This window comes from Chiloscyllium plagiosum, unplaced genomic scaffold (assembly GCF_037043375.1).
Source record: "Chiloscyllium plagiosum isolate Xiang-an unplaced genomic scaffold, Cpla_swu_hap1 HiC_scaffold_18, whole genome shotgun sequence".
Lineage (NCBI taxonomy): Eukaryota > Metazoa > Chordata > Chondrichthyes > Orectolobiformes > Hemiscylliidae > Chiloscyllium > Chiloscyllium plagiosum.
The window spans coordinates 24546343-24567321 of NW_028270156.1; the positions used below are offsets into that span (position 1 = coordinate 24546343).

Here is a 20979-nt window from a genome sequence, read left to right on the forward strand (position 1 = left end):
TGAGGAAGTCAGATAAACATTTGAAGGACAGGTTATTGCTGGTTATTAGGTGAGGAAGGATAGGAGTTGTCTGAAATGCAGCATAAAAGCTGGTATTGGCTCGTTGAGCAGAATGATCTGTTTGTGCTTTAGGTTTGACGTAGCATCTCATAATAGTTTCCTGACTCAAAGGATAAAAGAACTTTGGAACCAAATGTGTGTAGGTTTAATGATAGTGCAAACCCAGCGACTGCAAATCCACAATCCCATTTTACATCTCTCCCAACTGATATTTTTCTTCAAGTCACAGATAGACTTTCACCTTGTGCAAGTGTGTCTCAATATAATGCAAAAACTGAAACTGCAGTTCAAATTCCAGTTCGGCATAGTATTTGATCTCAATAATCCATGCTGCAAACAGTAAACCCATATTGCAAACAGTAAACAGGGCTATTAAAATAAATCAGTTACAACAAAAGGGGCATGCTGCAATCATTTGATCTAATTTAAGTAAGGGCATTTCCTGCACAAGTCCCGTCCCAATGTGATTCCTTATTGTGATGCTCTGAATTGCAATCCATATTAAACATTTTATATTTGCATTACAGAAGCTTGTTTGAACACTTCTGTTGCTATTAAAACTGGATTCATCCCCCTTGCCTTATTTTAGAGTCATGGAGATATACAGCACAGAAACAAGCTTTAAGGTTGCTTCCAACTGGAAACACGGTCATGGTAATGCTCCGTGAAGCTACAAGTGTTGAAGCATTTGCTAAAAACTAAGTGCTGATGTCTCCCTTTTTTGGAAAGATAAAGGATGTGCTGGATCTGCTAATCCACAGTTTTGGCTCCTAGGAAATTTTGCCCTTTACTTTTCCAGAAACAGGAGCAATAAAAAGACTAAATAGCCTATTAAATGCAGTTATTTTTGCTTTTTGGGGTGATGTTGAAGGATGTCGTTCTTGATGTGGTTTAAGTTAATGTTGGAAAGACGAGGGGGAATACTGCTAAGCCATGGTCTGTTTTTGGGTTGTGTTAATGTTCAGGGGATAGGTGTTTGCAACCTAATAAAGACCAAAAATATTTTCCTAAGATTCCTATTACTATCAGTAGATCCAGCTTAAATCCACAAGTCAATATTGGCTGTGACCCTTTCTTTGCATCCCACAAATGATAATACTAAATAAGTAGTTAAAATCAAAGTGTTTGAAAACTTGACAGTAACGTGCATATTTGTTCAAAACCTATCTTTGTTCTGGAAAAAAAAAGGGCATTTCCTTTCTGGTTTTGTCGGGTTTATTGTTTGATCAACAGAACTGCAAGAAGGTTTAGGAAATCTGCTTCTTTTGTGCATTCCTGTGTTCATTTATATTCTGTTTTCATGTTTGCATATGAAAAGTGCAAACCAGGGCATATTAAACACAGTAAAGTTATACATTGCTTTTAGTCAAGTTCAATATTAACAATTTTGTTACATGCTTGAAATTAACTTCCACGTGAGTACAAAAATAGTGATTAAAAAGATTTTATTTATTTTCAGAGTATCAAAGATGTTTTAGATATACAGTATTTTAATTGGCAGGTTCAGACCCATTGCACAGTACTTACAGAAAACCCCCAAAACAGTCAAACAGTACTTTTCACCCAGCCACAATGCATTTACATTTAAAGTGTAAAAATAAAATAATTCTTACAATCAAATTACCTCAGGCAAAATTTTCAACAATTAAGATGCTCTTTATCCTGACAAATGTCTAAAAATATACATCTCAAACAATAAAAAGAAGTTTTGATCACCCTGTGCCTCTTCCAATTTTTTAAACTGCTATTGAAACCCCTACCATCACCACAGAACTCCTAATGTTACATTGAACATGTTACATATTGTTTCTAGTTATGTGAAAGAACAAAATTAGACATCATTAGTATTAAAAGGTTACCAAGACATCAAATATGAACATCTTCATGAACAGAAAATAGAACTTGTTATCACAAGGAGTGGCTTAAGTAAATAATATAGCTGCATTTAAGGGGGCATTAGAGGAGTATATGCAGTGTATGGGACGAAGAGTTTCCACATAAAACACTGAATGAGACAAAAAGCAGTTACACCTTTTACAAGAGTTCCTTGGGAGTGTACCAGTCAGAGACAATCAATTTTTGAAAACGCTAAATAAACAAATGCTGTAGACCAATAGCCAATGAACAATATTTTGTATGAAAAAGTATTTCCCGGAGTTTTTCTAATACATAGTACAATTCCTTTTACCCACAAGGATTTCAAGAAATAATTATGAACTTGTACAGCAGGAGTGGTGTGTTAGTGCATCTGCTGACAAATCCAGTTCCTGAAGGACAATCATCAACCATTCAATGAGTGGTATTTCAACAGTACAGTTAAATAAGCCAACTTTCCATTCTCTTCCAAGTTGTTAATATTGGCACTGTGGAGGTTGAAGTGGTTGCTCCAATGGAGCACATGATGCTGTTAGTGTCTACTTCTGGTCATTGGCAGCAGAGAGAAGAATTTGGAAGTGAAGAGGTCAGCTCATATTGAGTGAGGAAGGAGTGCTCCAAAAAATGATTATTATGCAATTTTGAATGTTTGCCACTTTCCATTCTCTGACCACCCAGACTCTCCTCCATCATGGCAGACAATCAAGCTTCCACTGTAGACAAAGTGTAACCGAATATCCATATTTTAGACTCCAGTTTCATTCTTCTCACGATTTCTGTTCACCGTTTCATCTTGCACTTTCTTCATCTCTAATCCCTTTACCCAGGTGTATGCAAAGGATCCAAAAAGGACCAGTATGTTACTAGTCCACCAGAGAAAGGTCTTTAGTTCTTCATAGTAAAACACTGCCAGAACAGTTTGTGCACACGCTTTAGCAGTACCAGAGACATTGTGCGTCAAGGGACTGGTGAATTTAATCTGCAGTCCTGTGACGTATCCAATAGCAAAACCAAACATACCACCCAGGATCATTACACCCCAAAAGTTAGTGCTGCTTATTTTGTCAAAGAGATACAATGTTTTCAGTTCCCCACTGATTGTAATTAATGGAATAAAGAGGATACAGGCGTTAACATTGTTGTAGTAGGTTAATTTCCAGATGCTGCCGTCTACAGCTGGCAATACCTTCTTTGTGTATATGGCATTCAGGGACACACACAAACTGGCAATCACACCAAACATTACTCCAGCCCAGGACAGACTGCCTGTTGCACCTTCCTGATTTAATCCCAGGCAAAAACCACCTGTAGAAAAGAAATGATAAAAACCATAAAGCAGCAGAAAAATCTACTTCTTTAATACTCAGATAATATGCTTCAACGACTTAGACCACTAAGCATTTTGATTATGGTGTACTTGACACAATAATGGAATCTGCAGCAAGTTGGAGTCCTTCAAACTGGTTTTGACTTCCAGCCAGTTTGTTCAAACAAATGTAAGGAGCCTCAAACAATACCTAGTATTCATTTATGACCACAAGGAAATGATAGAAAAAGGGCTGACATTCCATTTGAGAAGTTGTGTTCTTGTTTAACCCTCACATTCCCAACAGTTGCAAGTATGCCTTGAATTCCTCATCAATGCCAATTCACCCATCAATGGAAATTTGATGTGCCCAGACTCCTTTGAATTCTGGGCCTTTTGTTCGGGTCTTCCCAGCTCTAGTGAAACAATTTCAATCTCTCCTCCTAATGAATAACTCTCAAAGTATCTCCTGTCCTCTTTCAATATGTTTGATGCATTTTTTCTAGTAAGGCAAACTAAATGGCTAACTATTTACTTGAATAGGTTTTGACGTTGTCTCTTTGCTCCTGCGCTCCCTGCTTCTATTCGAGATCTGTATCTACAATTTCTTGGACGTGTGTGGTCTCCAGGATACAGCGTGTGCTTGTAGCCACACGTGCAGGAAATACTCCACAGCTGTTCACACTTAAACTCAGGGTTTCAGAGGAAAAGCGGCTGGAGTCACTGCAGGGCCTCCAGGACACTAAGTATTTCTTGATGTTTGCATTCCATGAGGAGGCCATCCTGTAACTCCAGAGATTTTAGGAGGATGATAATTGGGTGGTCCTCTAACAAGGTATGAAGATGCAGGAAGTGAAGTTTCCTTGGGATTATGGCACTCTCAAATAGGTTCTCAGTGCAGAAACACCTTGGGAGAATGCAGTTCAGAGCATTTCACAACATCACGGGACAAATCAATTTGGAAATGTAGCTACGATTGTGGTTTGATCAGAGCTTTAGACAGGGGTTTTCTGCAAAAGTCAACATGAATCTTGATGAGTTGTTTCCACCTTGCTTTCAGAGTAAAAGACATCATGGAGAGACTGCAGAACATTATGAAGACATTTCATATTTAATATTTCTTGGAGGATTTGCATTTTGATGGATTAATTTATTTCAAGATCAATGTGGACATCTGGCTTGGTTTAAACAAAAGTCACTGTGGTCATGAGTGAGCCATGTATGATTTGTGACTGACTACATTCGCTTCGGCGGGTCGGTGTGGACTTGTTGGGCCGAAGGGCCTGTTTCCACACTGTAATCTAATCTAATCTACATATGCAAGAATACACCAGATCAACAAACTTCAGAACATTCTATATTGCATCTCTTTTGCTTTTAAGAATAACCACCAGAAAGTATTTTTTTCAAAAAGTCAACCTCTGCAGACAGATAAATCCATTTCTCCCTCCTTTACCTCAAGTGTAAGTGTGTGTGTGTGTGTGTGTGTATTGGGCTATTTAGAGGTTTAAACATATTTTCAATAATACAAATTGTATTGGTTGGTGGGCACTTGGCTCAAATTTACTGTTACAGCACTAGAAATGGATAATGTACATGAAGATTTAAATCTATTTAGTTGGAGTTGAAGAAGATCTGAAGAGCTATTATGCTACTGGGTATGTACCACCAAATGATGTAAAGGCCAGAAAGGAGCATGTTGCAAGTACATTTCTGAAAGATGCAAGAACTGTTGGTAAAGGAGGAATCAGATTATCCATACAGACTGGGAAAATAATAATTTGAAGGGCAAATGGAGGGAGGGATTCCACATGAATGAACTCTTGCTCAGCATGTTTCCAACCCAAAGAGGAAGGAAGTGGTGCTGGTTATAGTTTGGAATGGGACGGAGGTATGTTGAACATGTTTGATCCAGGAAACAGTGATCATAATATCATTAGGTTTACAGTAGTAATAGAAAAGGAACAATTAAGTGTGAAAATACTCAAACAGCAGGACTAATGTTACAGAGTTGAAAATGAATCTGGCCCAGATGGATCAGAATCAAAGACTAACAGATAAAGCAGCAAATGAGTAACGTGGGGCCTTTAAAAAGGAAATAGTTCAGATGCAGACTGGAAACACTTTATAAGAGGTAAAGGAAGGACATTCAATGTTAAAGCTACCTGGATAATTAAGGATGGAGATTAAAATTACATGTTCCAATCATTCAGTCGAACATCAATTTAATTGGACAAGTACAATGAGAACTGAAGAGAAAATAAAAAAGAGGAAGAGTCATGAGAGTACATTTGTAAATAAAATTAGTAACAAAAAGGGAATGCAAATATCTCTCATAAACATTAAATAGGTACAACAAAAAAGGAAAGAGGTGACTCAGTAGGATCATAAAAAGGAAAAGCAAAAGATCATGGCCAGTGTATTAATGGAATACTTTCCAACTGTCTTCAGTAAAGAATGGATGAGTTATCCAGGGGCCTTGTGCTCCAGAGACACGAGTTCAAATCACACCACAGCAGCCGGGTGAATTTAACTCCAACTAGATCTTAAATCTGAAAGAAAAATCTAGTCTCAATAATCCTTAAACTACTGAACTGTCCTAAAAACCTCAGGGAATGAAATTTGCCATCTTTATTTGGTCTGGCGTATAGGTGACATCATAGCATGATGGTCGACTCTGAACTGCCCTCAGAAATGGCTGAATAAGACTCTCAATGTATCAAACCACTCTTCTCACTGCTTCTCCAGGGATCACCAACTTGACATGGTGGTGTGGTTCGTAAGCTCAGACAATCCCATGCAATGCCATGGTGGCAAAGTCAGGGCAGATACCAGACAAAGTGCAGTCCAAAAATTTCTCAAAAGCACAACCAGCAAAGGAAAACTGCATGTCTCACTGGCTGCAAAGATGGAAGAAGTCTGCAGTTGCAAGGGGGTCCAGGTCAGCGTGGCTTGACATGTCACTGAAATGTAATCACCAACCAGTCAAGTTTGCGGGGTCAATGTTAGAACGTCAAGGTTAAACGAAACCACATACAGGCTTCCAACAGAGTTCATTTGCCAAGTCCTGTGACAACAGAGGGCAGTCCCTAAATCAAGAATGTGTATGCAGGTGGTAGTTGCTTTAAGGTTGTTGGACATCTGCGTTGGGACAGAAGTGTCTTTTGGGCAATAGCATCTGGGACCATAAAACCATAAAATACATGAGCAGAATTAGACCATTCGGCCCATTAGTCTTCTCTGCCATTCAATTATGGCTAATATGCTTCTTAACCTCATTTTTCTGCCTTCTCCATGTAACCTTTAATCCCCAGACTAATCAATAATCTACTTCTGTTTTAAATACTCTCAATGATTTGGCCTCCACAGTCTTCTGTAGCAATCAGTTTCACAGATTCACCACTTTCTGGCTGAAGAAATTCCTCATCTCAGCTTTAAAAGGTTGCCCCTTCACAATGAGGCTGTGCACTTGGTGGAGACAACTTCTCCATATCCACTTTATCCAGACCTCGCAGTATTCTGTAAGTTTCAATCAGATCCCTGCCTCATCCTTTGAAAGTCCATCGAGTATAGACCCAGATTCCTCAACTGCTCCCCATATGTTAAGCCCTTTATCCCTGGGATCATTCCGCAAACCTCCTCTGGACCCCCACCAATGCCAGCACACCCTTCCTTAGATAGGAGGCCCAAAACTTCTCATAATATTCCAAAATGGTCTGACCAGCACATTACCTAGCCTTACATCCCTGTTCTTGTATTATACCCCTCATGAGATGAATGCTGCATTGCATTTGCCTTCCTGCCAACTGAAATTGCATGTCAAACTTAAAAGAATCTTGAACTCACTCCCTTTGTGCTTCAGATTTCTGAATCCTTTCCCCATTTAGAAAACAGTTTCTCTCTCTTCTTCCTACCAAAGTGTATAACCTGATACTTTCCCACATTGTATTTATTCCATCTGCCACTTTTTTGTCCACTCTCCTATCCTGTCCAAGTTGTTCTACAGCTTCCCTACTTTGTCAACACTATTGTCCCTCCACCTATCTTTGTGTCATCTGTAAATTTAGCGACAATGCCCTCAGTTTGTGGATTTGTGACCAGCTTTTGATGACAAAGGCCACCTGCTTGACAACAACTATGTGATTGGCTCCTGGTCATGGAACAGCTTGTGGGTATGAATGACATGGCCAAAAGCATTTGGACCTCTAGAAGGGGGCGTTGTGTTTTCCTCTCTACAGTAAAAAAGAACCTGAAGAAAGCCACTTTATTTTCCTTTACCAGTTGTGGCTTTTAAAGAGTAACTGAGACGCTTTGCAACTTGTTCTAGTTACCTGTGTCTTCTGCGAAACAGTAAAGAAATAATCTGAAGAAAAAGAATTAATGAACTGCAAACCAAAGGGACCATTTCAGCAAACCTTGTGGACAGTCTTTCCCTTTCTATTCCCCCTTCACCTTTGACACCGATGTTTTCTGTCTATGTGGGGGGAGTTTTAGATGAGGACTAGAGTTTTAACTAACACAGGTAGGTGTCTACAGTTCATTGTTGTTTAAATGGCTAGAATCTATTTATTTATAATAAATAATAACTCTTATTAAGTAGAGAAATCTGCTGCATGCTCTCTGTCTGCCTGGGTCTAAACTGATGGGTAAATTGGAGAACTTTTGCAAACTACATTAAGATATTTTCTGACAATTCTGGGAATAGCTGGGCTTGATTTTCAGTGCCACTCCAGTGGGTTGTGACAACATAAAACCACATAGACACATTCTAGAAGAAAGCAAGCATTTGTACCTCCTGGATTATGTCATTGCTCACATCAAAGATTAAGTGGTATCTGTATCACTCGATCCATTTGGGGGATTGGTACATTTGGACAGATAATTAACTTTCAATGTCTTTGTGCTAGGTGGAAGTGTAACACTCAAAGATTCAAGAACAAATTATGATAATTATTTCAGTCCTAAAGCAGACCAAATGAAGAGATGAATTCCAAGTGCAACTCTTGACCAGTCTGGAAAAATCACACATCCAACTTAGTTCCAGAACAGTGAGATAAAATAAAGTCAGCTGTTCTAGACTCCTTTGATTGGGCCACTGGGTACAAGCATTATCACCAGAACTGGTTTAATGAAAATGCTGAACAGAGAGATTTCCTGAAACACAAACAAGCCAGGCGGAACAACCCAAGGTCATAAGTCAAGGCGGCAACATTCCAAAAGCTGAAGTCTGATACCCGAGACAAAACTAGAAGGTAAAGGAGACATGGTGAAAAGGAAAAGCCCAAGAGATCCAACAATATGTTGATCATCATAACAAGTAACTTTATCTGAAGCCATGTCCAGGCCAAGCCAAATGGATAAAAGGCAAATGAACTCCATGCTGACTTCAGAAAAGTAACATTTGTAACGATTCACATGAAGAGAAAGAAATCTTGCTGCAGGAGTTATCAAGGAATTTCCTTCTTGCTCACTGAATAAAATAATTAGACATATATTCTCCCAAATTACCTAGTTTCTACAGTTGAGGAAACCCCCTAGATGATGGGTATTTAATGGAGGTAATGATGCTTACCCACCATCTGGATAGTAGGAGATAGCCGTACATTACATCTTTTCAGGAAGGCTCCCCACACTCATGCCATTCAGACACTTGACAGATTGACAGCAGGCCTTTCCCAGGATCAAGAAACCCAGAGGCAAAAATCTTGCTTGCTGAGAATTAGCTACTAATCATAGGTGTTCCCTGTACTGAATGGTAGCCTCACAAGGAAGTGGTACAGGTGGGGACTGGCAACAGACATAGGTGACTGCTGAGTGATTGCAGGATGGTAGTTGGGGTCCCAGGTGAGAAGGGTGGTCAGCAATGAAGTCAGGTGTCTGTACTCAACAGCCACTCTGCGTTCTCTGATCAGGACCAGAATGCTTTTGATTGAGCGCTTCACTGTGGGAGACTGTTGGCTGGACTGCACAGGATTGACAGCTGGGTCCCGCACGGCAAGGCCTCCACATACACACATTGCTGGATAAATACCAGTGGTGGCAGGATGAGGCACTTAAGTGGGCATTATAACTCAGTTCAACTCTACAGGTCAACTGCTCTGTTTTTTTACGATTACAAATAGCCTCGATGGAATTACTTTATCTACGTTGCCTTCATGCTAAAACTAAATTGACCACCATCCAAAACGTACAGCTTATAGCGTCAATGCCTACTCTGTACCAGAACTGCACTAGAGAACGTGCAAAACTTGACCTATTCTTGGGAAATAAGGCAGGACAAGTGACTGAGGTGTCAGTGGGGGAGCACTTCGGAGCCGGCGACCATAATTCTATTAGTTTTAAAATAGTGATGCAAAAGGATAGACCAGATCTAAAAGTTGAAGTTCTACTTTTAGGGCGGCACCGTGGGCGGCACGGTGGCACAGTGGTTAGCACTGCTGCCTCACAGCGCCCGAGACCCGGGTTCAATTCCCGCCTCAGGCGACTGACTGTGTGGAGTTTGCACATTCTCCCCGTGTCTGCGTGGGATTCCTCCGGGTGCTCCGATTTCCTCCCACAGTCCAAAGATGTGCAGGGTCAGGTGAATTGGCCATGCTAAATTGCCCGTAGTGTTAGGTAAGGGGTAAATGTAGGAGTATGGGTGGGTTTCGCTTCGGCGGGTTGGTGTGGACTTGTTGGGCCGAAGGGCCTGTTTCCACACTGTAATGTAATCTAATCTAATCTAAACTGGAAGAAGGTCAAGTTTGATGGTATTAGGCAAGAACTTTCAAAAGCTGATTGGGGCAGATGCTTGCAGGTAAAGGGACAGCTGGAAAATAGGAATCCTTCAGAAATGAGATAACAAGAGTCCAGAGAAAGTATATTCTTGTCAGGGTGAAAGGGAAGGCTGGTAGGTATAGGGAATGCTTGATGACTAAAGAAATTGAGGGTTTGGTTAAGAAAAAGAAGGAAGCATATGTCAGGTATAGACAGGATAGATCGAGTGAATCCTTAGAGGAATATAAAGGCAGTAGGAGTATACTTAAGAGGGAAATCAGGAGGGCAAAAAGGGGACATGAAATAGCTTTGGCAAATAGAATTAAGGAGAATTCAAAGGGTTTTTACTAATACATTAAGGACAAAAGGGTAACTAGGGAGAGAATAGGGCCCCTGAAAGATCAGCAAGGCGGCCTTTGTGTGGAGTTTCAGGAGAGGGGGCAGATACTAAATGAGTATTTTGCATTAGTATTTACTGTGGTAAAGGACATGAAAGATATAGAATGTGGGGAAATATATAATGACATCTTGAAAAATGTCCATGTTACACAGGAGGAATTGCTGGATGTCTTGAAATGCATAAAGTGGATAAAACCCCAGGACCTGATCAAGTGTACCCTAGAACTCTGTGGGAAGATAGAGAAGTGATTGCTGGGCCTCTTACTGAGATATTTGTATCATAAATAGTCACAGGCGAGGTGCCGGAAGACTGGAGGTTGGCAAACGTGGTGCCACTGTTTAAGAAGGGTGGTAAGGACAACCCAGGGAACTATAGCCCAGTGAACCTGATATTGGTGATGGGCAAGTTGTTGGAGGGAATCCTGAGGAACAGGATGTACATGTATTTGGAAAGGCAAGAACTGATTAGGGACAGTCAGCATGGCTTTGTGCTTGGGACTCATGTCTCACAAACTTGATTGAGTTTTTTGAAGAAGTAATAAAGAGGATTGATGAGGTTGGAGCGGTAGATGTGACCTATACGGACTTCAGTAAGGTGTTCGACAAGGTGCCCCATGGGAGACTGATGAGCAACGTTATATCTCAAGGAATACAGGGAGAACTAGGCATTTAGGTACAGAACTGGCTCAAAGGTAGAAGACAGAGGGTTGTGGTGGAGGGTTGTTTTTCAGATTGGAGGCCTGTGACCAGTGGAGTGCCACAAGAATTGGTGCTAGATCCACTACTTTTCATCATTTATATAAATGATTTGGATGTGAGCATATGAGGTATAGTTAGTAAGTTTGATGACGACACCAAAATTAGAGGTGTAATGGACAACGAAGAAGGTGACTTCAGATTACAACGGGATCTTGATTAGATGGACCAATGGGCTGAGAAGTGGCAGATGGAGTTTAATTTAGATGATGCCAAAACAAATGTATTCAAGGGGTGGCTGGACGTAGCACTTCGGGTGGATGGGACCAGAGGTTTTAGGGAATAAGCAGGAATTAGGCTTTGGAGTTGGATGAACAGCCATGATCGTGATGAATGGTGAAGTGAGCTCGGAGTCAAATGGCCTCCTCCTGTGTTTCTATGAAGTCTCCTATTAATTGCTCAGTTGTGGGACGGCAATAACTGGCATATTAAATACGAGTTGGAAGAAGCATTGAGGATACAGAATCTATTCTCAATTGAGCACTTAAATAACCAGCAACTCGAAAGACTTGGCAGCTTCAATGCTGGCCAAGCAGGTTGTGTCCTGAAGGATAGATCTTCCAGACTGGTTTACTTAACACCTGGCACAAGCCCAATGCAAAGGAAATGCCTACATCATCTTACCCTCACCAGTTTGTCACAGATTTACCCATTACAGCCTTACTAGGAATGTCACCATACAAAATCTCTGTGGAGATGAAGTGCTATCTGCAGAGAGGATACATTTATCCCGCTGTGAGGTGTTATTGTTGAACTGAATGGGATAGATTCAGAAAATATCTGGCAACATTCGAATTGTATTAAACCACAATCTATGACCTTATGGCACTGTACACCCCTCACTGTATCATTACCATCAAGCCAGGAAACCAACCCTGGTTTAACAAGCAGCAGCAACCATACCTAAAAATGAGTTGCCAACCTGGTAAAGGTACAACATGGAACATCCATGCTAAACAGCAGAAGCAGTAGGCTACAGACACAACTATGTGATCCCACAATAAATGGATCTGATTCTACAGTTCCGCCAGTACAGGACAATTAAATAACTAACTGGAACAGTGAACTCCAAAAGCATTTCCATTCTCAATTCCAATGTTTGGAGAACTTAGCATACCAGTGCAAAAGACAAGGGTGGAACAATTGCAACCGTTTGTTGATGATCCACTTTGGCATCCTCCTGAGGTTCCTAGCATTACGGATGTCAGACTTCAGCCAATTCAATTCACTTTACATCAAGAAAATGGTGAAGGCACTGGAGTCAGGAAATGCTATGGGCCCTCAAAACACGCCAGCTTTAGTACTGAAGACATAGGCTCCAGAACTATTCATATCCCCAGCAAAATGCTCCAGAACAGCTGTAAGACGAATGTCCACCTGACGATGTGAAAGGCAGCCCAGGTGTTTCCTGTCCAACAAAACATAAGACAAATCCAACCCAGCCAATTACAACCCCGTCAGTCAACTCTCAAATATCAGTAAAAGCGATGGACAGTCTTGTTGACAACACTGCTCGAGAGTATTTATTCAGTAATACACTATTTGGCAATGCTCAGTTTGGATTCCAACAGGGCCACTTGACCACAGATCTCATTATCCATGTTAATGATCATAGTAGAAAAGAGATGAATTCCACTGAAGGGGGAATGACTGTCCTTGACACAAAGGAAGTATTTAGCCAAATATGGCATCAAACAGCCTGAGCAAAATTAAAATCAATAGGAACTGGTTGGAGTCATATTTAGCACAAAGGAAGGTGGCCACGGTTATTAGAGACTTATTGTCTCTTCTGGGACATTACTGCTGGAGTTCCCCAGGGTGGTGTTCTAGACCCAACCATCTTCAGCTACTTCATTAATGACCTTGCCTCCATCAGAAGGTTAGAAGTTGGGATGTTCACTGATGATTGCATAGTGTCATTTACCGCTCACAGCTCCTGAGACACTGAAGCAATCTGAGGCCACATGCAGTAGGACTTGGACAACATTCAAGCTTGGACTAATAAATTGTAAGCAAGATTCATGCCACAAGTGTAGACGATTACCTCCAACAAGGATTTAGTAATTTCCTCCTGACGTTTAATGGCATTATTATTTCTACATCCTCAGAGTTATGATAAAATGACTACAGCACAAAATGAACCATTTAGCCCATTGTGACTGTGCCATCCTTTGAAAGGGCAATTCACTGAAGGTTATTGCCATCCTTTCTATCAGGTAATAATACAATTGCTTCCAGATTAAACCTGCCTCTACTTATCTGTATATTGTGACCCCAAATGATAGTGAATATCTCTACCACATCTCCTCTGAATCTTCTCTTTTTCACAAAACAGAACCTTTTTTTCTGTAATGGAAGTTCCCCATCCTTAGAATTGTTCTTGCGAACCTGTTCCACACCCTCACTGTAAGCATCTTTATATTCTTCCTAAAGTGTTGTGCCCAGAAGTGGATGCAACACTCCAGTTAATGCCAAATCAGTATTTTAAACAAGTTTAACACTTCCTTTCTTTTCCAACCTAGGTCCCTTCTGATAAACCTTAGTACAGCATGCGTTTTAGTAGCGCTGCTCTCTCAACTTTCCCGTCACCTCCAATAATTTATGTATAGACACATCCAATCTCTCTGCTCCTTGGAACTGCACCATTTATTTTACATTGTCTCTCCATTTTTTTCTACCAACATTAATCACTTCTCAGTTATCTGTATTACATTTCATTTGCCAGTTGTCTGCTCATTTCACCAACCTGGCTGAGTCCTGCTGAAATAATTACTGACCACTACTCTGTTTTCTGTCACTCAGCTAAGTTTATTGTGTAGCACTTTGTCAAAACCTAAAGTCCATACATCAGTTGCATTACCCTCACCAATCTTTTGTTATCTCAAAGAAACTTAAGCAAGTTTGTTAAACATGATTTGTCCTTAACAAGCCCATGTGGGAAAATTGTGACCAGCGCTTCAGTGATTTCAATTCTCACTTCCCTCAAGCATTCTTGGATTTATCTCATTGTTGACCAGAAACCAAATTTGATGAGCCACATAAATACTGTGGCTATAAGAGCAGGGAAGAGGCTGGAATTCTGCTGAGTAACTCATTTTGGAAAATGTAGGGGGTGATGGATTCTCAGGGGAATGTAGCACGAACATCCAAGTTTCTGGTATTGAGACTGGCTCTAATGCAACGAGGGGTACTTCGGCTTCCAAGAGGTCAATTGTGTTAGGGGATTCTGTAGTCAGAGGTACAGACAGACGTTTCTGTGGCCAGCAGAGAAAACGCAGAATGGTGTGTTGTTTCCCTGGTGCCAGGATCAAGGGTGTCTCAGAGAGGGTGCAGAATGTTCTCACGGGGGAAGAGGGGCCAGCAGGAGGTCATTGTCCACATTGGAACCAACAACACTGGAAGGGAAAAGGTTGAGACTCTGAAGGGAGATTACAGAGAGTTAGGCAGAAATTTAAAAAGGAGGTCCTCAAGGGTAGAAATATCTGGATTACTTCCAGTGCTGCGAGCTAGTGAGGGCAGGAATAGGAGGATAGAGCAGATGAATGCATGGCTGAGGAGCTGGTGTATGGGAGAAGGATTCACATTATTGGATCATTGGAATCTCTTTGGGGTAGAAGAGACCTGTACAAGAAGGACGGATTGCACCTAAATTGGAAGGGGACTAATATACTGGCAGGGAAATTTGTTAGAACTGCTTGGGAGGATTTAAACTAGTAAGGTGGGGAGGGTGGGACCCAGGGAAATAATGAGGAAAGAGATCGATCTGAGACGGGTACAGCTAAGAACAGAAGTGAGTGAAACAGTCAGGGTAGACAGGGACAAGGTAGGACTAATAAATTAAACTACATTTATTTCAATGCATGGGACCTAACAGGGAAGGCAGATGAACTCAGGGCATGGTTAGGAACATGGGACTGGGATTTCATAGCAATTACGGAAACATGGCTCAGGGATGGGCAGGACTGGCAGCTTAAAGTTCCAGGATACAAATGCTACAGGAAGGATAGAAAGGGAGACAAGAGAGGAGGGGGAGTGGTATTTTTGATAAGGGATAGCATTACAGCTGTACTGAGGGAGGATATTCCTGGAAATACATCCAGGGAAGTTATTTGGGTGGAACTGAGAAATAAGAAAGGGATGATCACCTTATTGGGATTGTATTATAGACCCCCCAATAGTCAGAGGGAAATTGAGAAACAAATTTGTAAGGAGATCTCAGCGATCTGCAAGAGTAATCGGGTAGTTATGGTAGGGGATTTTAACTTTCCAAACATCGACTGGGACTGCCATAGTGTTAAAGGTTCAGATGGACAGAAATTTGTTAAGTGTGTACAAGACAATTTTCTGATTCAGTATGTGGATGTACCTACTAGAGAAGGTGCAAAACTTGACCTACTCTTGGGAAATAAGATAGGGCAGGTGACTGAGGTGTCAGAGGGGGAGCACTTTGGGGCCAGCGACTATAATTTTAGTCATTTTAAAATAGTGATGGAAAAGGATAGACCAGATCTAAAAGTTGAAGTTCTAAATTGGAGTATTTCCAATTTTGACAGTATTAGGCAAGAACTTTCAAAAGCTGATTGGAGGCAGATGTTCGCAGGTAAAGGGACAGCTGGAAAATGGGAAGCCTTCAGAAATGAGATAACAAGAATCCAGAGAAAGTATATTCCTGTCAGAGTGAAAGGGAAGGCTGGTAGGTATAGGTAATGCTGGATGACTAAAGAAATTGAGGGTTTGCTTAAGAAAAAGAAGGAAGCATATATCAGGTATAGACAGGGGAGATCGAGTGAATCCTTAGCAGAGTATAAAGAAAGTAGGGAAATCAGGAGGGCAAAACGGGGACATGAGATAGCTTTGGCAAATAGAATTAAGGAGAATCCAAGGGGTTTTTACAAATATATTAAGGACAAAAGGGTAACTAGGGAGAGAATATGGCCCCTCAAAGATCAGCAAGGCGACCTTTGTGTGGAGCCACAGAAAATGGGGGAGATACTAAAAGAATATTTTGCAACAGTACTTACTGTGGAAAAGGATATGGAAGATATAGACTGTAGGGAAATAGATGGTGACATCTTGCAAAATGTTCAGATTACAGGGGAGGAAGTGCTGGATGTCTTGAAACGGTTAAAAGTGGATAAATCCCCAGGACCTGATCAGGTGTACCCGAGAACTCTGTGGAAGCTGGAGAAGTGATTGCTGGGCCTCTTGCTGAGATATTTGTATCATCGATAGTCACAGGTGAGGTGCCGGAAGACTGGAGGTTGGCAAACGTGGTGCCACTGTTTAAGAAGGGCGGTAAAGACAAGCCAGAGAACTATAGACCGGTGAGCCTGACCTCGGTGGTGGGCAAGTTGTTGGAGGGAATCCTGAGGGACAGGATGTACATGTATTTGGAAAGGCAAGGACTGATTAGGGATAGTCAACAGGGCTTTGTGTGTGGGAATCATATCTCACAAACTTGATTGAGCTTTTTGAAGAAGTAACAAAGAAGATTGATGAGGGCAGAGCAGTAGATGTGATTTATATGGACTTCAGTAAGGCGTTCGACAAGGATCCCCATGGGAGACACATTAGCAAGGATGGACCTCATGTAATACAGGGAGAACTAGCCATTTGGATACAGAAGGTAGAAGACAGAGGGTGGTGGTGGAGGGTTGTTTTTCAGACTGGAGGCCTGTGACCAGTGGAGTGCCACAAGGATCGGTGCTGGGCCCTCTACTTTTTGTCATTTACATAATGATTTAGATGCGAGCATAAGAGGTACAGTTAGTAAGTTTGCAGATAACACCAAAATTGGAGGTGTAGTGGACAGCGAAGAGGGTTACCTCAGATTACAATAGGATCTGGACCAAATGGGCCAATGGGCTGAGAAGTGGCAGATGGAGTTTAATTCAGATAAATGCGAGGTGCTGCATTTTGGGAAAGCAAATCTTAGCAGGACTTATACACTTAATGGTAAGGTCCTAGGGAGTGTTGCTGAACAAAGAGACCTTGGAGTGCAGGTTCATAGCTCCTTGAAAGTGGAGTCGCAGGTAGATAGTGAAGGCGGCGTTTGGTATGCTTTCCTTTATTGGTCAAAGTATTGAGTACAGGAGTTGGGTGTACAGGACATTGGTTAGGCCACTGTTTGAATATTACATGCAATTCTGGTCTCCATCCTATTGGAAAGATGTTGTGAAACTTGAAAGGGTTCAGCAAAGATTTGCAAGGATGTTGCCAGGATTGGAGGATCTGAGCTATAGGGAGAGGCTGAACAGGCTGGGGCTGTTTTCCTTGGAGCATCGGAGGCTGAGGGGTGACCTTATAGAGGTTTACGAAATTATAAGGGGCATAGATAGGATAAATAGACAAAGTCTTTTCCCTGGGGTCGGGGAGTCCAGAACTATAGGGCATAGGTTTAGGGTGAGAGGGGAAAGATATAAAAGAGACCAAAAGGGCAACTTTTTCACGCAGAGGGTGGTACGTGTATGGAATGAGCTGCCAGAGGATGTGGTGGAGGCTGGTATAATTGCAACATTTAAGAGGCATTTGGATGGGTATATGAATAGGAAGGGTTTGGAGGGATATGGGCCAGGTGCTGGCAGGTGGGACTAGATTGGGTTGGGATATCTGGCCGGCATGGATGGGTTGGACCGAAGGGTCTGTTTCCATGCTGTACATCTCTATGACTCTATCTCCTGACTGCCCAAGGCCCATCTACTATCTTTGTGATAAGTCAGGAGTGTGATGAATCCTCTCCATGTGCCTGGACGAGTTCAGTTTCAACAAGGTTCAAGAAGCTCGTTCTACTAGACATTGAAGCAGACGTATTGATCGGCTCCATCTCTACCAGCTGAAATGTTCACTCCCTCCACCACTATTGATGCAAAGTACGTGCCATAAACAAGATGCACTGCAGCTAAATTGCCAATGTTCCTTTGCCAATGCCTTTCAATCCCTGATCTGCATCACCGATATGAACAAAGGCAGCCACCTAAAAGATCCTATCCAATTCATACACTATCTTGACTTGGAAATATATTGTTCTCTGGATGAAAATCCTCAAACTCCCTCCTTAGCAGCACAACACCCGCAGTGGTTCGCCATCACCTTATCAAGAGTAATTGTAAAGCCAGACAGCCTTGCCATTGATAGTCACATCCCTAGAGGATGTCATGAGTTTAGAAAGAGTTTAGAACATATTTGTAAAAATAGTTCCAGGTTCGAGTTTGTTGGTTTTGTGGAGAGACCGATTAGTAGTCTCTTTGAAGTAGAGAAGGTTCAAGGTAGCTTTGATAGAAATGTTCAAAGTTGTTTTGGATTTTGATACATTTAAAAACAGAAACAGATCATTTATATCAAAAGGTAAATGAAATATATTTGAAGTGGATAAAGTAAAAGAAGGAACATAGGATTAATCGAAAAATCCTTAAAAAGGGCTTCAGTGTTTGAGTCAAATATTTTTCATTGGTGCTGTTTGATGTTATGAATTATTACATTCATTTATATATTTTGTATCAATTGATCAGTTTGTCTGGCCACATTGGAAGAATTTGTGTACCTGAAATCCAGAAATGTCTCAGCTCTTCTTCTCAATTTATTGTTTAGTGCACATTCTCTTTTCAATCTGCTACAAAGTATGCAGCATTTTATCACCATTTGTACATTAAATTTAAATGGCAGAAATCTGGGTGCAGTCTTTATTTTTCAGTTGTAAGAATGTCAACAGTTCATCTGTTTATAGTGTCTGTTCTGCTTTTGTCTCTACTCATATCAGGGGTACCCTTTCCCCAATCAACTAGCGCAGCATCAAGGTACTCATCACTCAAAACTCATTCCTCAGCAAGACATCTTGATGGTGTCTCCCACCGGACTACCAAAGTGATGGGACTACTTGGAACTCAGTTGTAGCAAGAGATTCCCAGTAGAACAGTGGTAATAATCCCTCAAGTGATTAAAGATCCCCACTTCCTTAATAATGTCAACAGTTGTCTGGTTCTAAGCTCTGAAATTTCCTTCCTCACTCTCAATCATTTTAAGATTCTGCTCACCTGGGTCATATTTCCCTCCTATTTTCTTCATTGACACTGTCAACGGTTGACAACATTCCCACACATATAAATACTGTGACGACAACAGCAGGTCAGAGGCTGGAAATTCAGTGGCAATTCTCCTGACTCCCCATCTACAACACACGTCAGGAATGTGATGAAATACTCCCCACTTGCCTGAATTAGCTTAGCTCCTACAACAATCACATAGCTTGACACTATCTGGGACAAAGCAAATTGGCATCCCATCCACCACTTTTAACATTCACTTCCTGCACCATCGATGCAGTGATAATAGTACATCCCATTTACAAGATACTTTGCAACATGTTTTCAATGGCACCTTCTAAATCAGCAACCGTTGCCACCTAGAAGGGCAAAGGCTAGTCACATGGAAGCAGCACCACCTTCAAAATAACCCCTTTCCCACCCAACTCAGAGAGTCACACACCGTTCCTACTGTGTCACTGGTTCAAACTCCTAGAACTCCCTCCTCAGTAGCAGTGTGGATGTTCCAATGTGTCAAGGACTCTGGCAGCAGTTCAAGGCAGCAGCTCACCACCACCTACGTTTGGGCGATCAGCAATAAATGCAGTGACACCCGTGAATTTAAAATAAACCTTTTTACCTGGCATGCACAAATAATAAACTGCAGTATTATAAAACCCCCTGCTGCAATTATCGGCTGCATCAGCACTGCTGTGCAAATCACGACCATAAAGCTGAACGGAAAAATTATTCTTCATTACCTATAATGACCCCACAACACAATATGGCTCTGAGTGATGTAGTTTGTTTCAGTATCACATAGGACAGCAGGACGTTGAACACAGTAGTCAAGGAACGCCCAACATTGTAGAACGCCACTCCGACGTATTTGAGGCACAGATTGTTGAAAGTGATCATTCCGATAAAGACTAGGGACAAAGGAAGAACCCCTCTGGAAATCTTGGGGTCGAACCCAATTGAAGGAAACTCCACCACACTTGGGCACAAGGCGCTAAGCAGATTCAGCAGCCAGCAAAGTAACACTGTCACCAAACACTGGAAAAAAGTGACAAATAGCGGCGCGTCCAGTTTCAGATCCGGGCTGCCCAACAAGTATTTGTTTAGGAAGACCATCGTAATCGATGTAAACCAGTACATAGCCACCACACAGGCAATTCTCACTGCTTTCGTTACAAAAGACTCGGAACTGCCCTGCTCCAAGTTGGACAACGCCATTTTGAGAATATTCGAGCGTTTCAGCGGAGTCCTGTTCATGGTGAGCAACAGAAATGAATGCAATTAAAGAATATGCAATGTTTTTAAAGTACTTTGCAGTTAGTATTAAAATAACATTTACCGATGAAAGAGAGAAGGCAATTAATGAGCACACATTCAAAGAGCCAACCCAGTGGAACGGGTAACAAGGCGCTTACTAGACTCGCGTACGCTGCATTTCCGGGTAACGTTCCATCCGTGTATTAATTCCCTCGGTCGCTTAGCAACTGGAGATGTAGCAACGTTCCATGTTCCAGCACCGCCTTCGGATGACGACCCTTGCCCAACAATTAGAGTCATATAATTTAACAACATGGAAAGAGGCCCTTCTGTCCATCTATTCGAGTCCCATTTTCTGACATTTGGCTTTAGGGAGAGCGCAGAAAATATTTACTAAAATTGTCCTAGGTTAGAGAATATTTGGCTTTGTAGAGAGACACAATGAAGGGCTTGGATACATTTAAAAACAGAAACAGATAATATCTAGTCTTATGTGCTATGGTGTTTCAAGTGCACATCTAAACTGTTTCCGTT

The 20979-nt window shown here is 41.5% G+C and overlaps 1 protein-coding gene across 3 annotated transcripts; it reads right to left on the minus strand.

Moving 5' to 3' along the window:
• Window positions 1–1488: 1488 nt before the first annotated feature.
• Window positions 1489–20639, minus strand: slc35c1 (solute carrier family 35 member C1). 3 transcript variants are annotated; one of them, XM_043705519.2, is made up of 3 exons: window positions 20528–20639; window positions 19932–20437; window positions 1489–3240 (listed from the first exon to the last, which is right to left on the minus strand). In XM_043705519.2, the coding sequence occupies exons 2-3, from the start codon at window positions 20404–20406 to the stop codon at window positions 2681–2683; spliced, it is 1035 nt and encodes a 344-aa protein (XP_043561454.1). In that variant the 5' UTR covers window positions 20407–20437; window positions 20528–20639; the 3' UTR covers window positions 1489–2680. The 3 variants fall into 3 exon arrangements, with proteins under 3 accessions (XP_043561454.1, XP_043561455.1, XP_043561453.1); XM_043705520.2 differs by having other exon boundaries at window positions 20604–20628; XM_043705518.2 differs by having other exon boundaries at window positions 19932–20596.
• Window positions 20640–20979: the final 340 nt, after the last annotated feature.

What these genes read in the sequence shown, in the direction of transcription:
- slc35c1 (XM_043705518.2), bottom strand. Translation starts at nt 20,445, where the DNA reads ATGAACAGGACTCCGCTGAAACGCTCGAATATTCTCAAAATGGCGTTG. An exon ending in GTGTTGTGGGGTCATTATAG is followed by an intron (nt 3,241 to 19,931) that starts GTAATGAAGAAT and finishes TCTTTTCTACAG; the next exon opens with GTGGTTTTTGCCTGGGATTA.